Raw genomic sequence first — 25,436 nt, 5'->3', positions numbered from 1 at the left:
TGCCCAGTCTTGAGAAATATCGTATAAATGATGTGGAACTATTTAATTATGAGTTTCTTGAAATATTTTCTTTTGCTGCCAGTATTTGTTTTATTTGCAAATTTTTAATGCATAGTTTTACCCGTTCAGCCAGCTCAATCAAAATAGTTTACCTATTTTATTCTGTTAAAGAGAATATAGCAATTTGGAAATACATTCTTGCATTTTAATAACACCATTTTGCCACTTAGAAAAGCTGCTGCCTCTGTCATATGTGGCTTTCTGCTATATTTCTTCTCTGGGTGTAGAAATAAGCACACACATTTTTTCATATGTAGGTTCAAATTAAAAGGCAATAATGTATGTTAACTGATTTTTCTGGACATATTACATAACAGCTATACCCATCCTTTAGTAATGAATATGGCAAATAATATCTAATTATTGCAAGTAGACTGCAAAATGTCAGTTTTTCAGTCTGGTCCTTGTTCACCTTTCTGCTGAGGTCCACTGCCCTACAGGCAACTGCTGAACCACAACTCAACTGCCCTAGCATGTTACTCTCTAAATTATAGGGATACAGGATATTTCTCCCAGAACGCAGTGTTGAAATCCCAGTCCTTCTGAAATCAGTCACCCCTAATGCAGCTTTGTTTTTCTAATTCCAAAGTACAGAGTATACTCTTTCATTTATGGGTTGGACAGAGCTATTTCTGGAGGATCACAATGAACTAAAAGTCTTCAGAACAGGGATAAAAGTGGGCAGGAAGATATAGTGGCTACTGTCCCAAACTTCCCTGTTTTCTTGAGTAGCATCCTGGCAAATGCAGCTCTTAGAGCACTTGCATTTGTATTCAGAAAGAATTTTAAATCCCAGTGTATTATGTTTAGCTCACTATTCAGTGCTTTTAATTAAGAATGAAAACTGTGCCTAATTGACAATCTCTGAAAAGAATTTCTATCCTTCCCACATCATTTGGGTTGGCACTAGAAAAATCAATGTGACAGAGGAAGTTGATCAATGAAATCTAACTCTGTCTAGTCTGCATTAATAGCCACACACACATTATTTGTTTGATGCCACACATTAAAAAAAAAAAAAGAACATTTTGTACACAAGAAGGTGCTTTGCAATGATTAAATCCTAATTTAAATCCTAAACCTTTACTCTGAGACTGTGTGCATAACCCGGTTGGTACAGTTAGTATGTAGGTTAGGTGTCTTTTAGTATCTAACCAGTGACCTTGTCTCTGTACAAAAAAGGGAGCAGAGCTGAGAGGTAGGCATACACAGTGGACAGGAGAGGTGGTACATTCGAAGACATAGCCAACTTGGAAAGGAAGCAACTGAGGTTTGCAGTCGAACAACTAGGCCTAAAGAGAGTGAAGCCACAAGCGTTTAGCATGTCCCCCCAGCCTGCATGAAGGGTGGTATGCGTTGCAGACACAGGGCGAGTCCATTTACAATAGTGCTGACTTCTAACTGCTGATCCATTTTTGTTCTCTGTCCATTCTGAAAAAGAAGAATGCCATTCACCCCTGAATGGTGCAGTGCTTTGGATTCATCAACACATAGGATTTCTCACCCATTTCCCCTTTTCTTTGTCCTGTTCTGAAACATTCTGATCAACAGTTTTTCTGAACAGAACTTGGTAGTACAACACACCCATCATTACTCACCTGCTCCTTGCTGTCTGCCAACAAGGACATCTGCTCCTGCCATGCAGCCCATGCCCAGAATGCAGACCACAATACCAATGAAATGTACTGCCTTGTATCGTACCAGCAAGAAGAACCAGGAGAGCAGTATCACCACCGGGATGACAAAACAATCTAGGAGCTGTCAAGAAAGAGAAGAAAAAAAGAAAACAAAACAAAAAAAATCAACCTGCTAACACTTTACCCTAAAACACTAGGGTAGTTTCCAGAAGACAGGAGCAGGTTATTTACTTAGTAATAGCAGATACCAGATAGAAAATGCATTCAAGTGCTTGTGTCATCCAACAGGCAGACAACAAGACTATATTGTTCATGACTATTCCACTAATTCAGGAGAGCTGTTAATATAGCTGTTGTAAGACCCAGTAGAACTGCTTTGTTCTTTGTTTCAGGTGCATATTCCAAATTCATGGGAAGGAAATCTTGGCCAGAAGAGCAACACGCTATTTTCCATCTGGTCTCCACCTCTGGTGATTAAGGGACAGACACTGAGCACACTTTTCCTGCAGTCTAGACATATGCTTTGATTCAGTCATTTCAGGTCCAATAACCAGGAATGTTCATAACACACAGATTTTTTAAATCTGGCCATCAAGGGATTTCTGCATGCAGAATACTTATGAAAAATCTGTCCCCTGTGGGGACTGTTAGCTCCTTGGAAATATAGTCCCATATGCCTCTAAAGGAAAAAAAATAAATAAACACCTTGCCTGCAGTGCAGGAAGCTCAGTCTTTTTGCCAATAGACCTTGGGTAAGAGCTTTCTCAAATAAGTGTTATGAAATATAATCTTTAAAGGTTATTTTCAGAGACACCCAACAGTAAACACAGAGAACCCGTGATAAAAAAATAAACAAGATTAGATAATTAAAATTACCCATTAAATGAAAGAATTAAAATTATCCATGATAAAAAAAAAAGGAGAAAAGAGAAACATAATTTCTAAGATTAAATTATATTTAGAAACTACTAGTGTACCACGAGGAAACAAAAATCCTGAGTAAGAACCACCCAAAGAAACTTGAATTTAAGAACCCACTTCCCACTGAATCCCATTTCCTATACACATACAGATGTTGAGATTCTGTTGACTAACAAAGAGATTTAACATATTATGTGGCGTACGCTGCTAGTCAATGCCAGTTGATACAGCAGGAACCAGATCTATACAGTTGCATCTTCTTCCTAATGAAAAGGTTTATCTTAAAAAGTAATGTGTCTGTAGTTCTGGGAAACTCTTCTGGATTTTGTGACCTTGAATTTAGATGACGCAATTTGTTTTTTCTTCTCTTTGGGCCTACTATCTGATGTTTGTTCTCTCAGTGTGATTTGCCACTAAGCACACTAAGTACTATGAAATAATGATCATGCCCCTTTCAACTTCTTTGTCTGTTCATGGGATTATCTGAAGAGAAACATAATTTTGGATGATTTGAAAAATTCAGTGATTAGAAAGTGTACCTCTCTTTACATGAGAGCTACCCACATCATGAGTACTAAATTTAGGGGTTTAGCAAAAAATTTAAAGCTGACTTTCCCTGAAACTTTGCTTGAAAAACAAAACTATGCAGTAGAAATGCATTCTTTGAAAAGATTCCCCAGAAAATCAGTGCAACAGCCTTCAGAAAAGAAAGGGTTCATGAGCAGGACCACACAAGCTCTCAGGTGGCTCAGGCAGTCCCAAAGCACAGCAGAACTGATGAGGAAAACTACAAATTGGAAAGGACCAAGCTGAAAGAGTGTTCTGCATTGAAAATGAGAGCTAATGATCTAAAAGGCATGACAAAGCCATTTTATAGTGAAAACTGCCTCCAGCAGTCCTCATGATGCTGTTCTTTACAGACCAAACACAAAGAGGAGCAATGGCTGAAAGACCATCAGAAATTGTACGAGTTCCTTGGTTTGCACAGGAAATCTGCTTTGCCTCTGAAGAGTCCGTAATGTATACAGCATACAACAGACCTAACACTCAATATCTTTTTTGTTTTGTAAAAACACACTTGAGAAACATAACTTATATGCTATAAGTTGTTTTTTTTTTTTTTTTTGTTTCTTTTTTTTTTTTTTCCATAGACAGTTTGCAGCCTATTGGAATAATGTTTCCATGCTGTGACCTTATCTCTCACCGAGCTCTTTTCCATCCAGGCCTGGGAACAAAACAGTGGCCAGCTGAATTCTTCTGAGAGCCAAGCAACTGTGGTCTTCTTGGTGGACACCACTTGCCCTGGGAGGCTCTCCTCCATGGCTGTGCATTTTTCATGCAGAGAGAGGCCGAGTTGCCCTCGTGTGCCCACCTAAGCAGCTCTTATGGCCTACAGCCCAGGTCTGACAAGAGCCCTAAAACCAGAACTTCAAGAATAAACTTCAGAAATTTGAAAACACAGAGGTGTTTTAAGAAACTACTTATAACCCCTCCACTAACAGTTACTATGTCCTACTGAAAACTCAGTGTCTGGTGGTTCTATTTTGTGCAACCATCACTAGAGCAAACATTTGATTTTGGAAGATCAGGAACTCCAGTCACTTACAAAAACAGCTTTTAAGAACAAATTTAAGAATATGAAGATGTCAACTTTCAGTTACTCACTACTGTCTTTCAAGAGACACAGAGTGACTCTGGATATTTTTAACCCCTAACACCTGGAATATAGACCTCACACAAATGACATAGCACTACATGTGCATTGTGGGCAGCAGGTCTATTCTGGGCTGCTTTACCTGCTCTGGGCTAAGCACACAAAAAGAACATTTCCTTGTGAAAATGAGGTATGCATTAGGGTGCTCGTGTGATTTCCGCAGCAAGTTTTAAAAATTGTTTCTACCTGCAGCATGTGTACTTCAACATGCAAATTCCAACTAAGAGTCTTTTTGAGGAAGATTTTAAAAATTCTTCTCATTTCATGAATATTTAAACACACTTATGCTTTCAAGTATGTGAAGATGTCTCTTTCAAGCACTAACTTCAAGGGAAGCATGAACAGAACCTGCCACAAACAGCTAATGCTGACATCAGTGTGAAAACGTATGTCTCTTTGGGACTAGTAGTCCAAGGTCTGACCCACAAACTGCTATTAGCAATACTGCAGCATCATCAGATATAAACAGTGAATGCAGGTAACATCCATTGACGTTACATAGTTCTTGAATTGTACTTTGTTTACACCTGTAATTAAACAATGGGGTAGATAGAATACCTTACTACAATATGAGCATCAAGATAACCTAGGATACATTGTTTAAATACCCTTAAGGTGTAGCTTTACATTTCAGTTCTTCCAGACTGAATTCACTCTGACTTTCTTTTTTCTTCCAATAAACCTGCCTAACAGAAGAAAAAATGCACATATATTCTACAGACAAAAGATGTGCCATCATGGATTACCTGATGTGTGATAGGGCTTTCTTATGTTCTTTGTTGCTTTTTCTTTTGTTTGTTATTTGTCTTTTCAGTGATTAATAAAATACATTATATCTAATTGCCATTTTCCCAACTATAAAGCTTCTATAATAACTAAGATAAATTATGCTTTGCTTGAATTTCATTCACAGTACATAAAGGTCAATCATTTACCAATATTTCACTTGGAATTATCTTCTATATTTTCCTTCTTTTTAATTGCTTATTCAAAGGTACTGAATATACCCTGTCATTATGTTAAATTAATGAGTGACCTGATTTTAGTCAAAAATACTATTTTAATCATACAAGTTTTCAGATGTCACTGAACTAAAGGAAAACATGCTTCCTATTTTGCCACGGAAAGATATGAAAACTGAAATCAAAGTGTGCAGACAGCTTGAACATTCTGTACAGGGGGAAGCAGAAGAACAGCTCTTTGCTTTGACCTTGCCATATTTTTCTGTGGCTTCCTTTACTGAGAGCTCTGAATTGGGTCACTTCAGAAGGCAGGATATAATAATCTATAATCTATTGGTATATCATTCTACTGCAACTACCTTTTATTATAAAAATGCTGTGTTGCTTTAGAGATTGAAGAGTCTTATTTGATTCTAAAAGATATTACACTGCCTCTGAGTCTGTTGGTACACAACATTAAAATTATTTCCTCTGTTTATTCGTTTGTTAAAGCACACTCACTTCATTATACTTGTGACTCACAAACACTCTCTTGCTAACAATAAACACACAGTCTCTGATCTCACAAATTCAGCGTGTGCCTGCACATACAGAGTAAGAACGTGCTGCTAGTGGTTGGAAAGGAGAGCTGGCAAGCTTTAGAGAAAAGGTCTGTAGTACAGAGGGTGAACTGCTGATCTGCAGCAATATCAAAAAGAAAAAAGCTGGTCAGCAAGCTTCCTGTGGGAGCAGCTGAGCTGAATTTTCCTTTTTAAACATTCATTATATTTTTTCCTCCAGTTATAAGCCCTTTTTTTTTTTTTTTCACATTAGGAGTTTCTCATTAGTGCTGCCCTCAAACTAATCATGCAGAGAATCAGCTGCACCCTCCATTCAGCTGGCTCTCCAGAGCAGCGAGATCAATGAGATCAGTGTCACAACCGCCCAACTTTGTCTTGTCAAGTAGATGTGATGGCTACTGAAAGGCAGTAAGAGGACTGGTAAGTTTAATGCAACAGCAAGTGCTATATCCAGGAAGAGATGCACCTTCTGACACATATTTTGCTTTTCAGTCAAAGGAAGAAACAGTTTGCCATCCACTCCAGCAGTCTCTCTGTTCCAGTTTTCCCACTGCTTTCACAATGCCACACTCTCTTGATTTCACTATAAGTTACACGTGCACAAAACCAGCTGAGACGTGAAGCCTCATGGAGCTGGCTGCCAGCTGCCAGGGGAACTGCTCAGCAATTATGCTGACCTGAAACTGAAACCTTTTGCAAAGAAGGTGTGGATGCTGGTGATGTTTCTGACAGATTTATTTTAAGCAATTCAAATAAAGAAGAAGCTTTTGTTTTGTTTTGTTTTTGTTTTGTTTTCTGATGTGTTTCTACCTTTTATTACAATTTTACTGCTTTCCTGAATGGTTTTATGTACCTACAGAATTAATTTTAGAAGTCTTCATGCTTTCATTAAGCCAAAATATAGGGTACTGTCAGTAGATAGGTCGGTGAAAGAAACTGTTAACAATGTCATTTATTTACAAAAAATGTAAAAAAGGTTTATTTTCACTACATGGAAGAAACAAAAGCCGTAAGACACCTCCCAGTCTGAAGTCTCTCTAAATTAAATTAATATTTGGCCCACAAGGTCTCTTAACTAGTTTTCTTTGGGCCACATGATGGGTGTTTCTATAAATGTTCTCATCAGTTCCTTTAATTCTTTTCCAGAATTTTCCTTTTTTCCACGCAGAAAGTGGAACTCCATCAAAACTATCACTAGTGAAAGACCTTCACCTACACCTGCTTCACATGCACCAATACCTGAGATGAGGATTATTATGTCTCCAGCTTTTTGTGTACATAAAAGGAATTCATTGAGGTCTTGCAGTCATTTAAATGAAGAGTGGTGGTCACATCCAACCCACAGTTCCTCTACTCTTGATCCTTTATGTGCACACTCTTTACCACCAACATGAATAATCTCATCTTGACTCATTAAACTATATATACATATATATGTTAGGACACACCTCTTCATCCCTTCCTCTTATAATATGCACTCTAGCTATGCTTTTGTGAGATCTGCTCAAATACCATAGTGAAGGAAGAGTACAAACAAACCGGCTACTGAAATGGCCTTTCCTTTATCCAGCTTCCTTCTTTGACTGTAGCCACCACTGGCAGAAGAAGCCATTTTAATTCTAAGAAGCCATTCACTCATTCTAAGACAGCAGACAGCTGCCCCAGCAGTCACATACTTCTGTAGAAAAAAATGTCTTTTCTGCTTTGCTTCCCTCCCAAATAAGATGACTGAATATGGGCTTTGAAAGCCCTTTTCTCAAGGTTACTTATTAGAAACTTCTCTGTCACCAGTTGCTGTAAGCTATGCAGAGGATTAGCTTCTGACATGGCCTAGGAAAAATCATGGATGCCTCCCACAGCAAATACTTTGCTTTTGTATTTCACCTGCAAGAATATGCAAAATAGGCACAGAACGCCAAAATCTCTGCTTTTGTAATGGGCACAGCTTCACTGACTTTAATAAGATTTTGCATATTTATGTTAGTGAAAAGCTTGGCTTGGAGTGAAATTTGCTATGAGAGGCAGGAGCTCTGGATACCTACTGTTAAGCTTACTCCAAAAACATGGAGAGAGACTGAAGGGGGCTGGTTTGTGAGCTATGGGTTTGTAACAGTTAAAAGACAGAACAACAACTCAAAATATGATAAAAAACAAATGCAAGCTACACCCCACAGACCCTCACAGTATAAATGTGTGGTAGGCACAACACCATTCTGCAAACCTGATTAACATTGCACTATTCCCTCACTGCCCTGAAGCAAAACAGGAAAAAATGGTCAATCTTACATGCATGGGATGCGGGGAGGTAGGGAGGGAGTGGAATTTCTCTCTGCTTCTGAGATATTTCACATTAGTGAGTGCTGGGCAAGGTGGATCAACAGCTTCAATATCACAAATCCCCTGCTCATCACCTCCCAGATTTGCTTCAAAATTATCTCAAACCTTCTGCCTCAATGCACATTGAGTCCGTGGGGACCGAGAACAAAGCAAAGCCTATTGCCAACCAGCACTTCTATAATAAGCACCTACCGCTGACTTCTTTCCTTTTCTGGTGGCAGTTGTTGAGGTATGAAAACTGCCACAGGTAATTGGAAGTATGATGTACTGCTGAGGCTCACAGTGATCTAAGAGTAGCTGAGAACATCAGCACCGAAATTTTATCGTCTGTCTCTTGGTGTCTGTAAATCCCAGCTTTTACTACCTTTGTTTTCATCATGCCAATCAAAAGCTTGATTGCCCAAGGAATAAATTACCACATAAATCACTGTTTGGAAACATTGCTCTGTCTTTGACAATGCCTTATTTCTGTGACACTGGATGCATATTCCACAGTTCCATCTTGAAAGACATTGCACAAATAGTCTGGATGATGTCGCAACAGGGAAAAAGGATTACAGTACCACTAGGAAGAACAACACAACAGTGTGATATGCAGGTGGATAGAAAATTGTATTTGCAGAAAGGAGAGCTAATTATTGTGGGGGCAAAGAGGGAGAAGGGAGAGGACAGTCTTCCTCGTAATGCAGCCTGATATGATGAGAAAACTCTTATATGGAAGCTATGGTTACAAATGTCGAAGTCAAAGTCCAAGCATAGTTTCAAAAAAAAAAATATTATCTAAATAATTGCAAGAACTTCAGAATCTTTTAATTCCCTCTGGGGTAACTAATTTTATTTGCTGCATAGAAGATGTCTCTAACAGTAGTTAAAACATCCTTCCTAAATAATTATTAAACCTTCCACACGCCTACATCAGAGTTGTCTTAAAAACAGTCAGGTTAAGTATGGAAGGTATTACCACAGGCAGTCTTGGAACTTAGGTGTATAGTTTTAAAATAAATCTACAGGATCTAGTTCTAGTATACATGGGACTGTTTACTGCACCTGCTACTACTGATGTTCAAGAAGATTGCAAAATCTAGTGCAATTTAGATCAATTACATCAAAGAGTAAATAAAAATAAAAGTTTTTGGCTATCTGTGAATCAGAACAAATGCACCCAAGAGCATTAAGTGTGGCTGATCTCTGGCAATTATTGAGCTATGTGTTTTTGGAAGTCTAAGTTAATCCCTGGACAAACTGCTTCACCTTTTACATGGTGTATAATTAGTCTTCTTTAAAGTACACTTTAGGAGACAATCTTCACTTACAAGGCTGGTGTTCTGAGCATTTTCCTGGATGTGTAATGGTTGAGTTTCAGTCCCCCCCAGGTGAGATGGAATTAACTCAAGCCCCTTATGTATTGTTTTAACAGCTATGACTATATGTAAACAGTGGCTCTACCTTTGTAATTCGGAAAGCACTTCAGACTTCCTGTAAGCACTTGAGGTATGCTAAGATCATCTCTAATAAATTGTGTTCTTCAGGCTACTTCGATGCAGGAATACGTAGCTTTTGAATTTTAAAATGGGGGCAGGTGTTTAGGTAGCAAAAGCCATCAATACAGAAGCACTCTATGCATGCAATGAATGAACATGAAGCTACAAAGAAAGAGCAACCTGTGAGATTCAAATGCAAGTTTTCACATCCCAGGAACATGCTCTCAGCACCAGGTTAGTACATGTATACACAGATCAAGAGATGCTAGCTGTCCACAGCATTTTAGATATATAAAAATTAGGTACCTAAAGGGTACCTTGGATTTTATCCTTAGCTGAAGCCTTGGAGTCTGAAACGAACAATGGATTGGTATTCAATTTGATTATTTTATGTCAGTTTATAAGTGAGGTCTTTTCTGTTTGAAGTTCTTTCTTTCCCTTTTTCTTTAAAAAAAAAAAAAAAAAAAAAAGGAAAATTCCACATTTTTAGGCTGTACAGTTCTATTTTCATCTCATGGTGGAGCTGAGCACCACGTTCTCAGACAATAATTATAGAGTAACCAAGGATTTGAAACAAACAGAAGCACATCCAAAAGCAAAGGTCAGGTACCATATTAATCTCTGATTTATGCCTTTGTGTCCTTGCTCACTGTGGTTCTGAAGGAAACTGGTAAAAGACCTATAAGAAACTTTATCAGAAAATTCTGTTTTCCCAACCCAAGATCTCTTAAAGGAAAATTTAAAGTAAAATTTAGGAAAGATCTGGGTGCAAAATAGCAGGTAGAAGTAGAGCACCATTTTCAGTCTTTTTCTGCAACCACAATGAGATAATGTTGGGAGGGGTGGCAGGGCTGTGAGATGTAGTTTTAACCAGAAATATTGATACTACTGAGTTCAGAGCTACTTGGCTAACAAAGTTGTTGAGTGCTTGGAGTTGTACAGTGAAAGCAGAACTGCAAATCCATTGCAATAAAGGTATATTTTTACAGTTAAACTTTTAAACTTTGGCTTTTAGCTGGGAGCAGCTTAATGTTCTGTGCCTAAAAGCATCACAAGTCCAGTACATTCACATGTTAGTTTTGGATGATAGAGCACAGATATCATGTGGAAAAGGTATGTGCTATAAAACTGTTTTCCTGATGAAACAGTCCATTTACCACCAGTATAAAAACACTGCAAAATTTCTCACTTATAAATTTCAATCTGTTAATAAGTCTAAAAAATTAAGGTCTCTTATTTTCTCCCCATCACAAAAGACTTGGTACCTGTGAGCATTTATGGCCTCCCACATAGTGCTCTGGTAGGATGATGTCTTTCAGAAGATCCTTTCAGCAGAGTAGTCGTGTTTGCTCCTTCAGAAACCAGATTCTAGGAGCAGCTGGCTATTTTACACCTTTTACTTTCCATTTCATACCAATTAGACTAATGTGGTTTCAGGCTGAATAATCTCCCGAGCTCCTTCTGTTTCATTGCCAGGTGAAATAGGGTCTTGTTTGTCTACAACTTACCAAACATGTGATTCAACATCTTAATGTGTTAGCTCATATGCTAACCATTCTGACCATGTCTTGGGGTTTCTCTATACTTAGAAGCTCATTCAAATTATGTCATGAAGTGAGTTTAAAATGCAGCATATATTCTTGAGTCGCTCCATGTGTATTTGAGCAATCCAGGACAGCTGGGGGAAAAGGAGATTTTGCACTCCTCACTCCTGGAAAAACACCTGATGACATTTGAGCTTCTACCTCTTCCCTCTTTCAAGCCATTTTCTAGGCTTTCTTTCTAGGGGAAAGAGAACTGAGTTCTGTTGCAAACTTTATGTGGAAGAGGTCTAAATAGACAAAGCTGCCTGTATCGTATGATAGTTCTCATCTTCTATCCTTCCTATCTCTCAGGGGCTCATTTCAGCTAACAAATTCAGCTGAGACACTGGCAATGCCCTTAAACTGTCCTTTCATGGATGCAGCCAGACAGACCTCTGAAACACGCTTGTTGGTGGCTGCAGGAGATGGGATTTAATGACCTAGATTGCCTTACTAAGGCCATTATTCCTACATGCTATAAGTGAACATGCAAAAGAAGCAGTTCAGCTTTTGCTTTTCTATTGGAGGCTTTTAGTAGCTATAAAATCAGACAGTATTCAGTTGGATTTATGTTTTACTCTGTACTGACTAATATGATGTGGAACAGTGTTAAAAGTGTTATTAAATAGTCTGGGAATGCTTCAACGAATTCTCAAAAAATTCTCAAATGACTCCAGTAGTAGAGGCATTTGTGAATATTTAGATTAGATCTAAGATTCAGATTCCTTGGATTTATAGTTTTCTTCTGTTTTTGCTTCTTATTCAGATAAACATGCTCAGTGTTTTCCAGTATCACTTGTTCAAATGTGGAAGAGATATATTCCTAATTAGCTTTGGTTTTGCAGAACTTTAAGTGCTACTCTATTATTTTACTGGCTCTAAAGCAAACTTCAGGCAAATAAGGTGTAAAATAACCTGAACACTACCTAGGGTTGCCCAGTGATTTAGACATAACGTAAAAAAGGAGTAGGTTTGTTTTAGAACAAGTAGCAATGAAGTATGTAATGATTTCCCAGGACAGACAATTTCCATTTTCTTAAAAATGTTTCTATTATTCACTGCTGCATTTCAAAGGAAAGAAGACTCAGTCTTTGGTGCCTGTATTTAAAATATACGGGTTAGATTTTTGGAGAAGTCTCTACCCTAGTTTTTTTTCACTGCGTGTACATTTTTTTTAAGGGAAGATACACTTTTGATAGCTGCAATTATACAACATAATACACCAAACTACTTGTGTAAGACTTCTTCATCACATCTACATTAATTTTACTTAATGACAAGTTTTACACTCAGACCTGATTACCGAATTCTAAAGGAAGTGCTTGTATTGTTTCCAAGTCCAACAGAAATGAAAAGAAAACACATCTTCCTATATGAAAATATTTCCTTGAAGGAACAAATTAAGATTAGGTCAAAAATGTGATTATGTGTGGTTTAGCACAGCCCAATAACATGAAAGACAGTGAGGTTTTGTACAGTTTGGAAAACACTGAGCAATAAAACTAGTACAATATGAACAAAATGTCTTGTGAGACCGCATTAAAAAGCACAGAGAAGATACAGGAAGGAACTAGCTGTCAGTGTACTGAAGCCAATGGAAGCTGAAACATTGATCACATCATGCCTGTTATATTACCTCAAAAAGAGAAAATCCTTTGTGTACTTACCTGTACACTAGTAAGAGTGGTGTACTGGTAAGCTTTGACAACCAGGTAATTGGCTTCTATATCTATTATCCCTAGGATCATGTACTTCCACCATCTCCTTTTCAAAATTGCCAGCAAGTTTTCTTCTCCTGTGGTTAAAAAAAAAATAAAAATAAAAGGGAGAGAGTGAAAAGAAGATTTATGTAAAAGAGTTAGGTTTATATGCACAAAGTACCTGCATGTCAAGAGAAATTATCTAGAAGATATCTTGCATTTACAATATGTGGCTGAAAAGCACTATATATTACTAGGTATGGCAAGGAGGTGAAAACTAACACACCCTACTTGTCTTACAGAAATGAAAACAGCCAGCTTGGCAAAGTAAGTTGTGAAGGCCAGGCTGCCACTTCATTTGAGATGTAAACAATGCCAGCAAAAACAAGGGCAACTCGGGCAGGCTGTAGAAGTGTTCTTAGTTTTACTTTTATACACACAAACATGTATATATACACTTATAAATTGCTAAAGAACAGAGCTGTTATTACCTACACTTATACTTTCCACACACACTGGTAAATGCTGCATTACACATGATGCTTCTTGCCACAAGTGGGGGATTACCAGTGTTTGTAACTATGATGGGATATGAGGGCAGGCCAGCAATAGCAAAACTTCTGGGCAGACTACAGATCCTGATCAAAGGATAGCTACTAAGATCCTAGGGGTCCAAAGTACCAGACTTGTTTGTAGGATGGCTGCGCTGAGATGGACAGACAGACTGCATGACAGGTTTCTCTGCTCCCTGGACCAGCTTCTGAAGGAGGCAGGTTTGCTCTGTGGTGCCTTGCATGGGAGCCCTGCCAATCACCCAAGACTTAATTTCCACCATGTAAAGATTGACAGTACAATACAGCCTGCAGATCAAACCCACAACTTTCAAAAGGTCAAAGCAGTCCTCATGCTAGGCTAGGGATTATTATTGCTCTCAGTGAAAAAGAAACCAGCTCATTAGTGAGGGTGGGCAAACCTGGTACTTATTTGCATGACAGTATGCTCCAGTCACAATGGGACCCCGCTGTGAAAGGGGCTGGGCAAACTGATTGTTAGTGAGCACGGTAAGATTTTATGTCTTTAAGAGTGTGCAGCCCCAACAGGGATCTAAGTGGGCTTGACCTGTGCTGTGAAAGAACCAGAAACAGAATTTGAACTGTCTTGAAAGTTTAAAAAGAAATCCACTATCTTGAGAATTGTTCCTTTTGCTGCAGCATTTCCAAGTGTCTGTGATCATCAAAACGAGCTGTGGAAAATACAGAAGAAAGGGAACATTACTGTCAGTTGGTACCAAAACTTGCTCAGGCTTCCCAATTCTCCCTCATCATTTTCCACCATTACGAGTGTGTTCGTTCTCGGGTTCAAACAGAACCTGGTGATATGCATACCATGAGACTGTAAGAAATGGCAGGCTCTCCAGAGCACAGGATTATCACAAATCTCATGAATGCAAACACAGAAAAATGGATAATTACTTCAGAAATTCATTCAAAATCTGAGCTGGTACATCTTGGCTCCACCAACTGACTTGAATGGATATTTACCTCAACAAAGCATCTGAATAATCTGATGCGTGTTCATTAACACTCACATATATACACACATCTAGTAGAATATAATTAGGCAACAACATAATTATTACAGTGATAATGACACAATGCACAACTGTAAATGCTAAAAAGCTTTATTTCCTGTCCTTCCTTCCTTCCTTCCTTCCTTCCTTCCTTCCTTCCTTCCTTCCTTCCTTCCTTCCTTCCTTCCTTCCTTCCTTCCTTCCTTCCTTCCTTCCTTCCTTCCTTCCTTCCTTCCTTCCTTCCCTCCTTCCTTCCTTCCCTCCTTCCTTCCTTCCTTCCCTCCTTCCTTCCTTCCTTCCTTCCTTCCTTCCTTCCTTCCTTCCTTCCTTCCTTCCTTCCTTCCTTCCTTCCTTCCTTCCTTCCTTCCTTCCTTTTTCTCTTTTTCTCTTTCTTTCTCTCTCTCAATAAGCTGAAACAAGACGGTGAGGAGGCTAATTATTTAAGACCCTAAGTAAGAATGAGTCAGTACATTCAAGTACACCACACTTTCCTGTTACCACCAACTCACAGGAGAACTTTCACTAAAAAGAAATTCCCACCCTTTGTTTGCACTGGGGTTCAGGAACAATACATTTCAGGCATGAATTATGACTAAATTTGTGTATTTGTTATGAGCAAGCAGAAAGAGGAAAGTTTTAGATCTTATTTTGCAGAACATTTAGGGACGTATTTTCAAAAGAAGCATTTGAGATTAGATGTCCTAACTCCTACTAAAATCAGTGTAAAACATGCAGATAAATCCTTCCCAGGTACTGAAACTCTCTCTAATTTTTGTGCTGCCCAGATAACACCTTTAAAATACCAACTGAAAAACACTAAGACAATCGAAAGGCATTTCAGAGCAAATTTTGAGAATGCTTAAAATACAAAGACATCAAACTACTGGGCAGTACAGAGCTCTCAGTGTCACAGTAGTCTTTATTCCAACAGCAAAAATCCCACTTAAGCCTGCTTTTGATAGTTAGCCCCCTACCTACAAAGCAGACAGAAGAAGCAGGCTCAAGCTTCTGAGCCTGGCATTAGGCTCCCTGGCCAAGGACTAAGGACAAATCTCAGGGAAGCTGTGGTGCCTTTGGTTTGTCAGTGCTTTCTTTCTCCAGCTTCAGCTTCCAACCACAGGTCACTGTACTGTTCAGATGTAGCCAAATAAGTTAGCTATGAAAAGCAATGTATAGGCATAAGCTCTGGCTAAAAGGTAAAGTCAGAATTTCCAGAGGTGGAAATTAATGGATCTACAGTTTTAACTGACATTCATAATTCTCCCTTTTGTTTTCTCAACCCTTGCTGGGCTAATGACAGAAATAAGAAAAATATATGGCAAGTGGTATTTTGATATAAATCTCTGAGATGTTCCCAACTTCAAAAGATCAGGTTGAGCTGAGAAGGCTCTGCAGAGCAAAAAGCAATGACAAAATGAATTTATGCAGGCACCGTGCAGCTCTGATGAACATTGGTTTAGCTTCACAGCAAGTGTCTTTGTCTCACCCAGTGGAAAGCAGAGAGACATACAGGCATTCAGCATGACAAAGATAAAATAGAGAATTTGTTCCTGGAAAAAAATCTTGTGCACAAGCTGCATCTTTCTCTGTGGAACACACTTTGTCTTTGCTTCCATTCACAGGTCTGGTTTCTGACATGGGTCCTTTTGTCCACATTAGCTTCTACCATGTTTAATACATTGTTAATTTGGGGGCTGTCACTTGTTTACTCTCCTCTATTTCTTTGGCATTGTCATCAAAATTCATAGAGGCAATGAATTGCTCTTAAAGTGGGAGGCTTTCTGTGAAGAGGGCAGGAGAAAGATGAACATCTGTAGTGGGTTTTAACCCAAAGCTATGGACAAGTCAAGGAAGAGGTGAGTGGAGTCCTGGTTTTGGGATGGGGCTGAAATCAAGCACCATATTGACATATCACTGTTCTGCAAGAGAGACCCAGCAGAAGACAGTGATGCAAGACAGTCTGGAGAAGGTGCGGCAGCAGGAGAGGACCTCTGGACAATAATCACAGACAGATGGCATCTTCTGTGAATACAGTGACAACACAGAGAAGGGAAATGGGATAGCAGTTAGGTAGGTAAGCCTCTACTTGCAGAGACTCAAAAGAGAACTAGAGGGCATCAAGAGGTTCATTCAAAAGTCTACAGCCGAACTGGGAATAAACATCACCTTTGCCTTACAACCAGAGGGAAAAAAAAAAAACACCACACAATTACAAACAAAACAAAGAAAGGCATTTTTTTTTTCTCTCTCTCTTTTCCTTGATGACAAATCAAAGCAAATTCATTAATTGGGCATTATGAGTTGTACGACAGAAGGACCAAATGTAGATGCCTAAATCTGAACTAGCTGGTAAGGCATTTTAAAGCATTATTCACCTGTCGTATTCCAGCTGGATTGTTTAGGATGAGACAACCAGTGTTTTGAAAACAAACATCTCTCCCACTGAATGTAAAGGCATGAGAGATTATGTCAAATTGTGTGTTTTTGTTATTATCTCAATAGGGCTGTAACTAAGGCTTCCAGCCAGTCCTATAAACAATAAAACAGACGGGTGCTGGTTAGCTTAAAGGCAACACTTACTGCAAGCCAACAGAACATATCAGTGTCAGTGAACACGCGTTTATGTGAGTGCATGGAGTAATGCCATCTAGATAGTGCCATTTTGTGATGGAGATCCCCTTTCAAAAAATGAAAACAAAGCCCTAACTTCTGTCAGTGCTTGAGCTTTTGAGAATTTGAGCCTTCATACTCAGCCTAATCCAAATGTACTGCAAAGTTAAAGGCAAACTGTGTATTAAGACTGTTTTTAGATTCAGAGGTCTAACATACTGTTAACACAGAGAAATACAAACCCTCTCTTTGTTCTTTTGAGAAGGACAGGTTTGGTTTTCTTTTTTTGTTTGTTTGTGTTTTTTACTAATTTTGCAGTGAACCACACTCCTGACAGTTATATATACAGAGGAGCTTTAGTGTTTGAAAAAAAAAAAAAAAAAAAAAAAAAGCAACAGCTTTGCCTCTGCTGGCTCAAATTAAAAATCAACAAATAAGCTGCTTTGTAGAAGAGATGATTTTACATCATATAATAAGGATTTACCCCTGGGGGTTTACAAAATTAAAAATAAATTAGAGAGAAAATTAAAAGAGGCTTTAGCTGTGCAGTGTCTACCAAAAATGCATATATACATGTGCAAAAACCTTTTCTCATTCACCCACACAGCCACAGAGGTACAATAAAAAAACAACAGCCATTAAGACAGCAAATTCCCAATTATTTGTATATGGGCTTGGGACACAGGTGGAATAACAGCACTGCCAGACCAGAAAATAAGCATATTGCTTCTCTTTCATCTGCTGCAGTCTGTCCCTTTTAATTCAGATGACAACTTGCTATTTAGATCAGATCATCAAAGGCACTATGCTCTCCTTCTGCGTTACAGCACAGAGCTCAGCAGAAGAGAATTAAATGTATGCAGGAGACTTGCAAGGGGGAAGGCAAAGTAAGTGTGCAGAGAGGGAGCTCTGCCTAGCATCCTGTTTCTCTGCTGCCCTACCAGGACTGCTGGAGTCAGGCAGTTGAGATGCAGAAGTCTCATGGAGGATGAAGATGAGATCAGAATGTACTTATCATCATTGCTTTGAAAAGCAATCTCAGTTAGAAAGCACAGTTATGGGATAATTGTTTCTTTTCCATTTTCACACACTACAGCAAGTCTTGCAGATAAGGAACTTGACCAGTACAAGCAATGCTTCTCTTCTTCTTCTTCACAGACCTTGTAGTCATCCAGCCCTGCTGCAGAACAAAGGAAGAGAGGCAGTCAAGTGGGGCAATGCCCTGCAGGGGTAATAGGGATCTGTTTTGCTTTACTACATTACCTAAACATCAGGAAGCACTTCTTCACTGTGCAGGTGATGGAGCAGTGGCACAGGTAACCCAGTGAGTGGTGTGTCCCTCCTTGGAGGTCTTCAAAAGCCACCCAGACATGGTCCTGGGCATCCTGCTCCGGGTGTCCATGCTCAAGCAGGGGGTTGGACCGGGTGACATCCAGAGGTCCCTCCCAACCTCAACCATCCCGTGAGGCTGTGGCAGGACCAAGAGGCTCCCATGCCTGAAAATTAAAATCCTGCTTGCCTCCTGCTTTGCCAAGATGCTGGTGCAGTGGGTGCAAAGCCTGTTGTAGATGCCTTTCAGCTCTCCATAAAGGTCAAAAGAAGTGTCCCTCTTCTGTGAGATTTTAAATCCTTGACCCAAAATAGTTTCTTATTTCATTATAACTATCTGTATTACTGATGTCTACTTTATGGTAGTACTGTTGCCTAAAGGCAAACCACTACTACTGCTTAATTATTCACGCAATAGAGAAAATGTCCTCTTACAAGGATGTTCCTCTGATCTTCCTTCACAAAGCACCTAAGTATACTCCATTTAGTACATTTGTTCTATACCATGTTTTCAGAAAACCTTTGGAGTGCCTAGATAATCTTAACTCTTTTTGCCTCCCCCAAACACCCAATCTTATCCAGGGCTCCTGTCTGCTTCCCCTCCTGCAGTGGGAGAGGTGCAGCTGCCCCATGTTGTGGCCGCAGCCAGTTCGCAGCCCTCCAGCTGCTGGCCACTATTCCTGCTGCTTGCCCGGTGCTGCCACTCATGGTGGTGGGGCTGCACAGAGAGCCAGACCAAAGAACTGCTGACAAACTGCCACCGAAGCTGTGGGTGTGCCCAGAGAGCTTTCGGGTTTTCCTGTCATACATACTGAAGGAAATCTGCAACAGATGGTGCTGCTGAGGTGGGACGTGATCACAGGATACCAGCTGGTTGCAGACCCAGCGCAGTGGGACAGCTATGCCATGGGAACATATCTTCACCTTTGTCTGGAGTAAATCTCATTTACCAAGCACAAACAGAACTAGCTCATCATAAGTGTTTAGACTTGCTGTTTCCCTTTAGACATTCTGCACATTAGGCTGGAGAGGTTTTGGCTACACCAGAAAGAGAGACAGAACTGGCACTTTTCCTTTTGCCTCAGCCCTGGATGTAAATCACAGGAACTGAAATCAGATCTAGGAACTTGAACATGCATTTTCACAAATTACGATTAATTTTTGATGCCTTGATTTTGATCCAGCCCAAGCTCTGTAGCTAGAGATGATAATCTTCAGATGTTTTCTTATTTCAGAAGATTACAAGCGTCATGGACTGAGTGCAGCCCCCAATCCCCATTCCCTTGCACCCCTTGGGGGGAGGAGGTGGAAGAGCATGGATGGGGGCAAGGTGTTTTTAGTTTGCTTCTAGTTTCTCACTGCTCTAGTCTGTTAAGTAATAGGCAATAAATTACATTTATCTCCCTATGATGAGTCTATTTTGCCTGTGACGATAATTGTTGAGTGATCTCCCTGCCTTTATCTCAGCCCTCGAGCCCTTTTCATCGTATTTTCTCCCCCTTTCCTTTTGAGGAGGGGGAGTGGGAGAGCAGCTGTGGTGGAGCTCAGCTGCCCAGCTGGGTAAAACCACCACAGCAGTCTGTGACAAGAACCACGCCGAACCTGAGGAAAGCTCTGAAGAGCACATTGTTTCAAAAGAAATGGGCCTCCAAGCACTCAGCCCTTTAAAATGTCAAGATGTTTAATGACCTCTAAGATGCTTCTAGCACACAAACTTTTCACTTAAGTTGTTTAACCTCCTAGCCTAAACTTGGTTAAGAACCCTTCTTGACCCGGCAGCTTGCTTCCTGGGAGAGGCACTTGCACTGACTTAACGCAGGGGTACACAAGTGCTCTGACAATCTGGAGCTTTTCCTCAAACCTGAGCTTTCGTGAGGTCATTATGTCCTCGTACATGACATTTTCAAAACTGATTTCTGATCTACAGTACTCTTCAATTTAAGTTAACTCTGAACTAACGTTCTGGTCTGCCAGATTTCAGGGTTAAACCTGTCTCTGTCTCACACAGAAATACTTCAAAACAATCCTATTTCTTTACCCTATAAGCTCAGAAGCCAGGCACTTTTTTCATTGTTTAGCCTATTTTATCTAGTGTGAAGCTACTTATAGCACTGTAAAGAAAGGATTTGAAAAGAAAAAAAAAATCTTGCTTTCAAATATACCAGAGTATTAGTGGCAGTAAAGAAATCTGTATACATCTCTGTATATTATTTATAAATGTGTAATTTGCATGAATAATTTACCCTCCTGGATGATTTTAGATGTATTAATCATATTCATAAGACTTACTCAAAGTCAAATAATCTTAAAAGAAATAATGTTCATTGTTTAAGGTAGAGGAATCAGTTATGATGGATAGGCTTTCTTTTTCTTCTCCTTTTATCAACTCATTACGAAAGGTTGGTCCAGCCATATACCCACTCTGTGACATTTGTCCCTCAGCAGAAAGATATGAATAATGGATTATCTACTTATTATTCATGATTCCTATAAAGTTTATTCCCCAAAGCATGAGATTTCCCTGAGATGGTCAGAAAAAAAAAGACAATGCCAATTGCCATTGTTATTAACCAGCCATAGATCAAGCAGATCCAACAGAACTTGAATTTTTAGCCTTGTCTTTAAGGGTGTAAGGAAATCAAGGAGTGTGTATCTTTCTCAGCTCCCCATCAATAACATTTGAAAACAGTAATCCAATTTAAATCTAATTTGACACAGACAGAGTGCAAAGCTATTAGTTCCTACAGTTTTACTGTGAAAAGGTAACTGAGCAGGAAAGAGAAAACCTAGCACCACTGCCATAAAGAAAAGGCTTGGAGGTGAATTCATTATTAGACACCAGAGAGCAGTCTCCGTATCTTAGGCAGCAACTCACTCAGCCCTGAGACATCAACCCCTACGATATCAGGCGATGCTGGGGCTCCCAGAGCTGCTGCTTTGCAGCAGGTGCTGGCATGATGTATGGGCAAGGACTGTACAGAGCAGACAGTACACAAGAAAAAGAACTTGCTCTCGTGGACTAAGAAACCTGAAGACAGCTACTAAGAAATAAACCTTCCTGATGATGAATACCAGGACAGTACTATAACGAGGAAAAAGGCTGCTGGTGAGTAACTGAAAATGGGAGCATTGTCGTCTGTGGTATGTGCACTGAGGGCACATAGGCACTCTGGCACGGTGACAGTTCTCGTTAGTTTAGCAGTAGTGCTGAGGGACTTTAAAGCAGAATCAGATGGGACATGGATGTTAAAGACGCACCGTTGGCAGAATTAAAACTTTATCTGGAGTCAATAGTGTTAACTGAAAGTATGTAAAAGGCTATTTTTTGCACCATTTCATGTCATTGCCCTGGGCCAAGGGCAGAGCTGCAGACTTCAGAATAGATTAGGGCTGGCTATCTAAAGATGAATTTGACTTTACAGATGATCAATGATCTCTAGAGGTATTTTGGTATTCTTCTGTGTTAAAAAGGCTGCCAACATGCACCCAGTCCTCTTGGAGTATCTATTTGCAGTAGCATCTGTTGATGGTTGGACCAGATGATCTTGAAGGTCTTTTCCAACCATGAAGATTCTATGATTCTAAGAGCTAGCAGAATTATTCCTATTCTGGGACTTTCTTCACTGCATTGGTGCTTTCTTCACTGAACTGTGCTAAGGTTTGCTAAACTTCCAAATTAAATATTAAGTATTATCCCTGGAGGAATACAGAAGCTTTGGGAATGTGTCACCATCATGGGTTATACATGTAGTAAGGGCCTCACATCAGGACCACCACAGATTATTCAAGAAACTCTGCAGATTACACATGAAACAGAAAATGTAGGAGCGTAAAGCAATTGCACAGCTGGATTCTTCCTATCTCCACGGGTGACCAGTCACAGAGGCTCAAGAAAAGCACACAAGACACACCAAGTCTTTCACTGTTGGCCACAGCATGATCACCTTGTTTAATTCATGGCAGAAATTACAAAACGCACCACAGAGGCATAAACCCAGCTAAGAGAGAAAATACAGGCATGGAGATATGGAAATGCCTGAAACCCAGTGACTATAAATAACACCCAGAGCTGGCACATTCAATAATTTGCCTATTTCTTGATACTTTCAGGATTTGTACACACCAGATATCACAATGCCATGTCTATAATTATCAAAACTACTTAAAAGAAACCTGTTTAGATCCTATGTAGCATGACCATCTTCTGAAGCATCTTACTAAAAGCATAAAACTTCACTGAACCATGTTGATTTATTGTCATAAGGCATCACATAACTACCCAGCTAGGCAATTATAGGCAATTCATCTGAAGAACTGTCTATTCATTATCACATAATCCTGAACAAGTTACCCAGAACGATGATTAAGATTAGAAAACAGGCCAGATATTTTTTTGATGGGAAGCTGTTCAGAGTGGGTGGTATTTTGTTTTATCTGCAATGTACCTAAAACAATGGGGTCTTCACAGGACCTCTGGAAATGCAACAATCTTGAATATTGAATAACCAGATTAAAAAAAAATAAAAATCAGCACTATACATCCATGTATTAACATTAAGGAGAAAGCAATCTGGGATACAACAGAAACAATGAAGGGCAGCCTTACATCCTGGGTAAAGAGAGCGTAAATCTTAAATCTCCATGCATATGGAAACAGATAATAAGGATTTGGATATGAAAGCATTTGTAGAGGGACATGACAGCAAGCCGTGTTGTGAGCACATATTACTGTATGCCACCCTTGTCCATGCACAGGCATGCTAATACAGCCCAAATGTGGCTCTGTGACAATGGATAGATCAAAATCAGAAAGTTTCAATCCACCACCTATAGCACAGTTTCACTGGACGATCTGAGAGTCCTTTCTGCAGCAGTGTACAGACACACATATCACCTCAGCATCCCTTGTCTCATCAGGACACGCACACTGAGAGGAGCCTTGCAGTACAGTGCTTTGTTTTCTTCTGCCAGCATAGACAACCCAGCATTAACTAGGTCAACAAAGAACTTCCTTCTCTTGGTACAGCCACATCCACACCCAGGCATTGCCTGCAAATCAGTTCTGCACCTCCACGTGGGGTGCACTTCTTAATTCCTGAGCTTGAAGATCTGGGCTGAAGAACTACAGCCGTGTCATTTCTGACAAGAAAATCATAAATTTTCCACGATTCAAACTCTGCAACAAGACAACTTATGGGTTTACGAAGCACTTCTAGCACGTGTATATTCAAAGTAGTACATTTTCATGTATTCACTGCCAGCTTTCACATGCATAGTTGTCAGAACTAGCACATAAATGCAGTTATACTCAGAAAGGTGGGGAGTTGAGTTGTGGACACTGATGAAATACAGTTCAGACACTGTAAAATGCTCTAGATAGTACATTAAATGTTAATTGAATGCTGAGTGTCTATCAGCTTAGCTTCAGTAAATTGGTCAAAGCAACTTTGTAGCAGGGACTGAAACTTACCTGGTCTTGTTTTTAAGCAAAATAATGACTGGCATACAAAGTGAAAACCAAGGTCTTGTACAGACAAAGGAAATTTCATGTCCCCGCCCAGCACAGTCTTAAGCTATTTTATGAAGTCTGAAAAATGTAGAATCTAATTATTGTAGCTGTGCAACTGAAATAATGAGGAGATTGAGACTAGGACTGATAAGCAGTTAGATGCTACACTAATAAGCTGGAGGTCTGCAGTCCATCAAAAGTCTAGCAAAAATTACCTGCAGTGGGATGTACAAGCTGAGAAATACTCATTCAGTGCTATTACAACCTGAACTAAGCACCTAGTGCTGATGATGAGTGAAGATCATGCACAAGCCTAAGGTATCCAAAAAGCAATTAACTGTATATAACATGTATTATTTTTCTGTGGTAGAAGATGATAGCCAACAGGAGTATGATAGAGAATTCCAGGGTCTCATTAAATATATAGAATAATAATGATGTGTAGTTCAGATCCTCCGGTATTACATTTCAGGAGTGCCAAATTCACTGTGCTGCTGCTGCTTAAAGAATGAAAAACTAGTATTACACTCACTGGTTGCTATACTACCACAACAGAGAAACCCAAGTAATTCATACACTATTAAACTGAACTTCACATCTTGGAAGAGCTAAGAGATAAGAAATAACTTGGAAGAGTTAAGAGATATGCAGGTGTTTCCCAGAATGGTGTGGTTTGGGGCCCCTTTGGGTTCGGTCACAGGAGAGCTTGGGGCAAGAAGAGATGAGTGGGGAAGGGACCTGCTAGAAGAAGTGGCCAATACACACAGTTTGCCTTTAGGGTAAATGCAAGTAGATCACCATGGTGTCTAAAGATCCACCCTGAAATAATCATCACTCACTGACTCTGAAACTTTAAAACACTTTTTGTAAATTCTCCTGCAATATATGATACTGCATCAGATATCATTCAGCAGAGCGCACTAAAAGTTAAATGTCTTCCACTCCTCCCCACCAAGAATTCAGGAGAAAGCGTATTGGAAAACACTGCTGAGGGATGCAAGAACTTGACACAACAGCTGTGAAGAGTGACTGGTCCTCTCTTGTCCCGGCTGACTGCCACAAAACTCAAAAAATCATAGCAATGAGCAACCTTAGTATAGAAAAGTGTTTCCTTTACATGATTGCTAATTTTTAAGCAAATTGCTGAATACCTATCATGTTGTCTGAGCTTTAACAGTAATTGACACTGTAGCCTTTCCACAACACTGAAAAATAATACCTAATTATAAATGAGGCCAAGACTTTTGTTTGTTTGTTTGTTTGTTTTTAGGACTAAGGTGTTAGTAAGATATTTTTGCTGATAACTGCAACCTGAGGTTCTATAATGTGAAACTGCAGGGCTAGAGTAGGAGGAACTTGCATCATGCACAATTAATATTCATGCTGAAATTCCAGCAACTGATGGGGCGCCCAACCATTAATGTGTGAATTATGACCACGTATCCCAACTACAAGATGCCCTT

General features: G+C 39.6%; 1 protein-coding gene across 1 annotated transcript in view; it reads right to left on the bottom strand.

The window, feature by feature from the left end:
- Window positions 1-25,436, bottom strand: part of SLC35F1 (solute carrier family 35 member F1) — a 246,142-nt gene that overhangs the window by 38,688 nt on the left and 182,018 nt on the right. Inside the window, exons 3-4 of the mRNA XM_032183649.1 lie at window positions 12,923-13,050; window positions 1,659-1,818 (exon numbers count right to left, since the gene is read on the bottom strand). Coding sequence (XP_032039540.1) covers window positions 1,659-1,818; window positions 12,923-13,050 — 288 coding nt within the window. The remainder of the gene's footprint in view (window positions 1-1,658; window positions 1,819-12,922; window positions 13,051-25,436) is intronic.

This window comes from Aythya fuligula, chromosome 3, assembly GCF_009819795.1.
Source record: "Aythya fuligula isolate bAytFul2 chromosome 3, bAytFul2.pri, whole genome shotgun sequence".
In the NCBI taxonomy this organism is placed as follows: Eukaryota; Metazoa; Chordata; class Aves; order Anseriformes; family Anatidae; genus Aythya; species Aythya fuligula.
The sequence above is the reverse complement of the archived record's forward strand: the minus strand, read 5'-3'. Positions and strand labels throughout refer to the sequence as shown.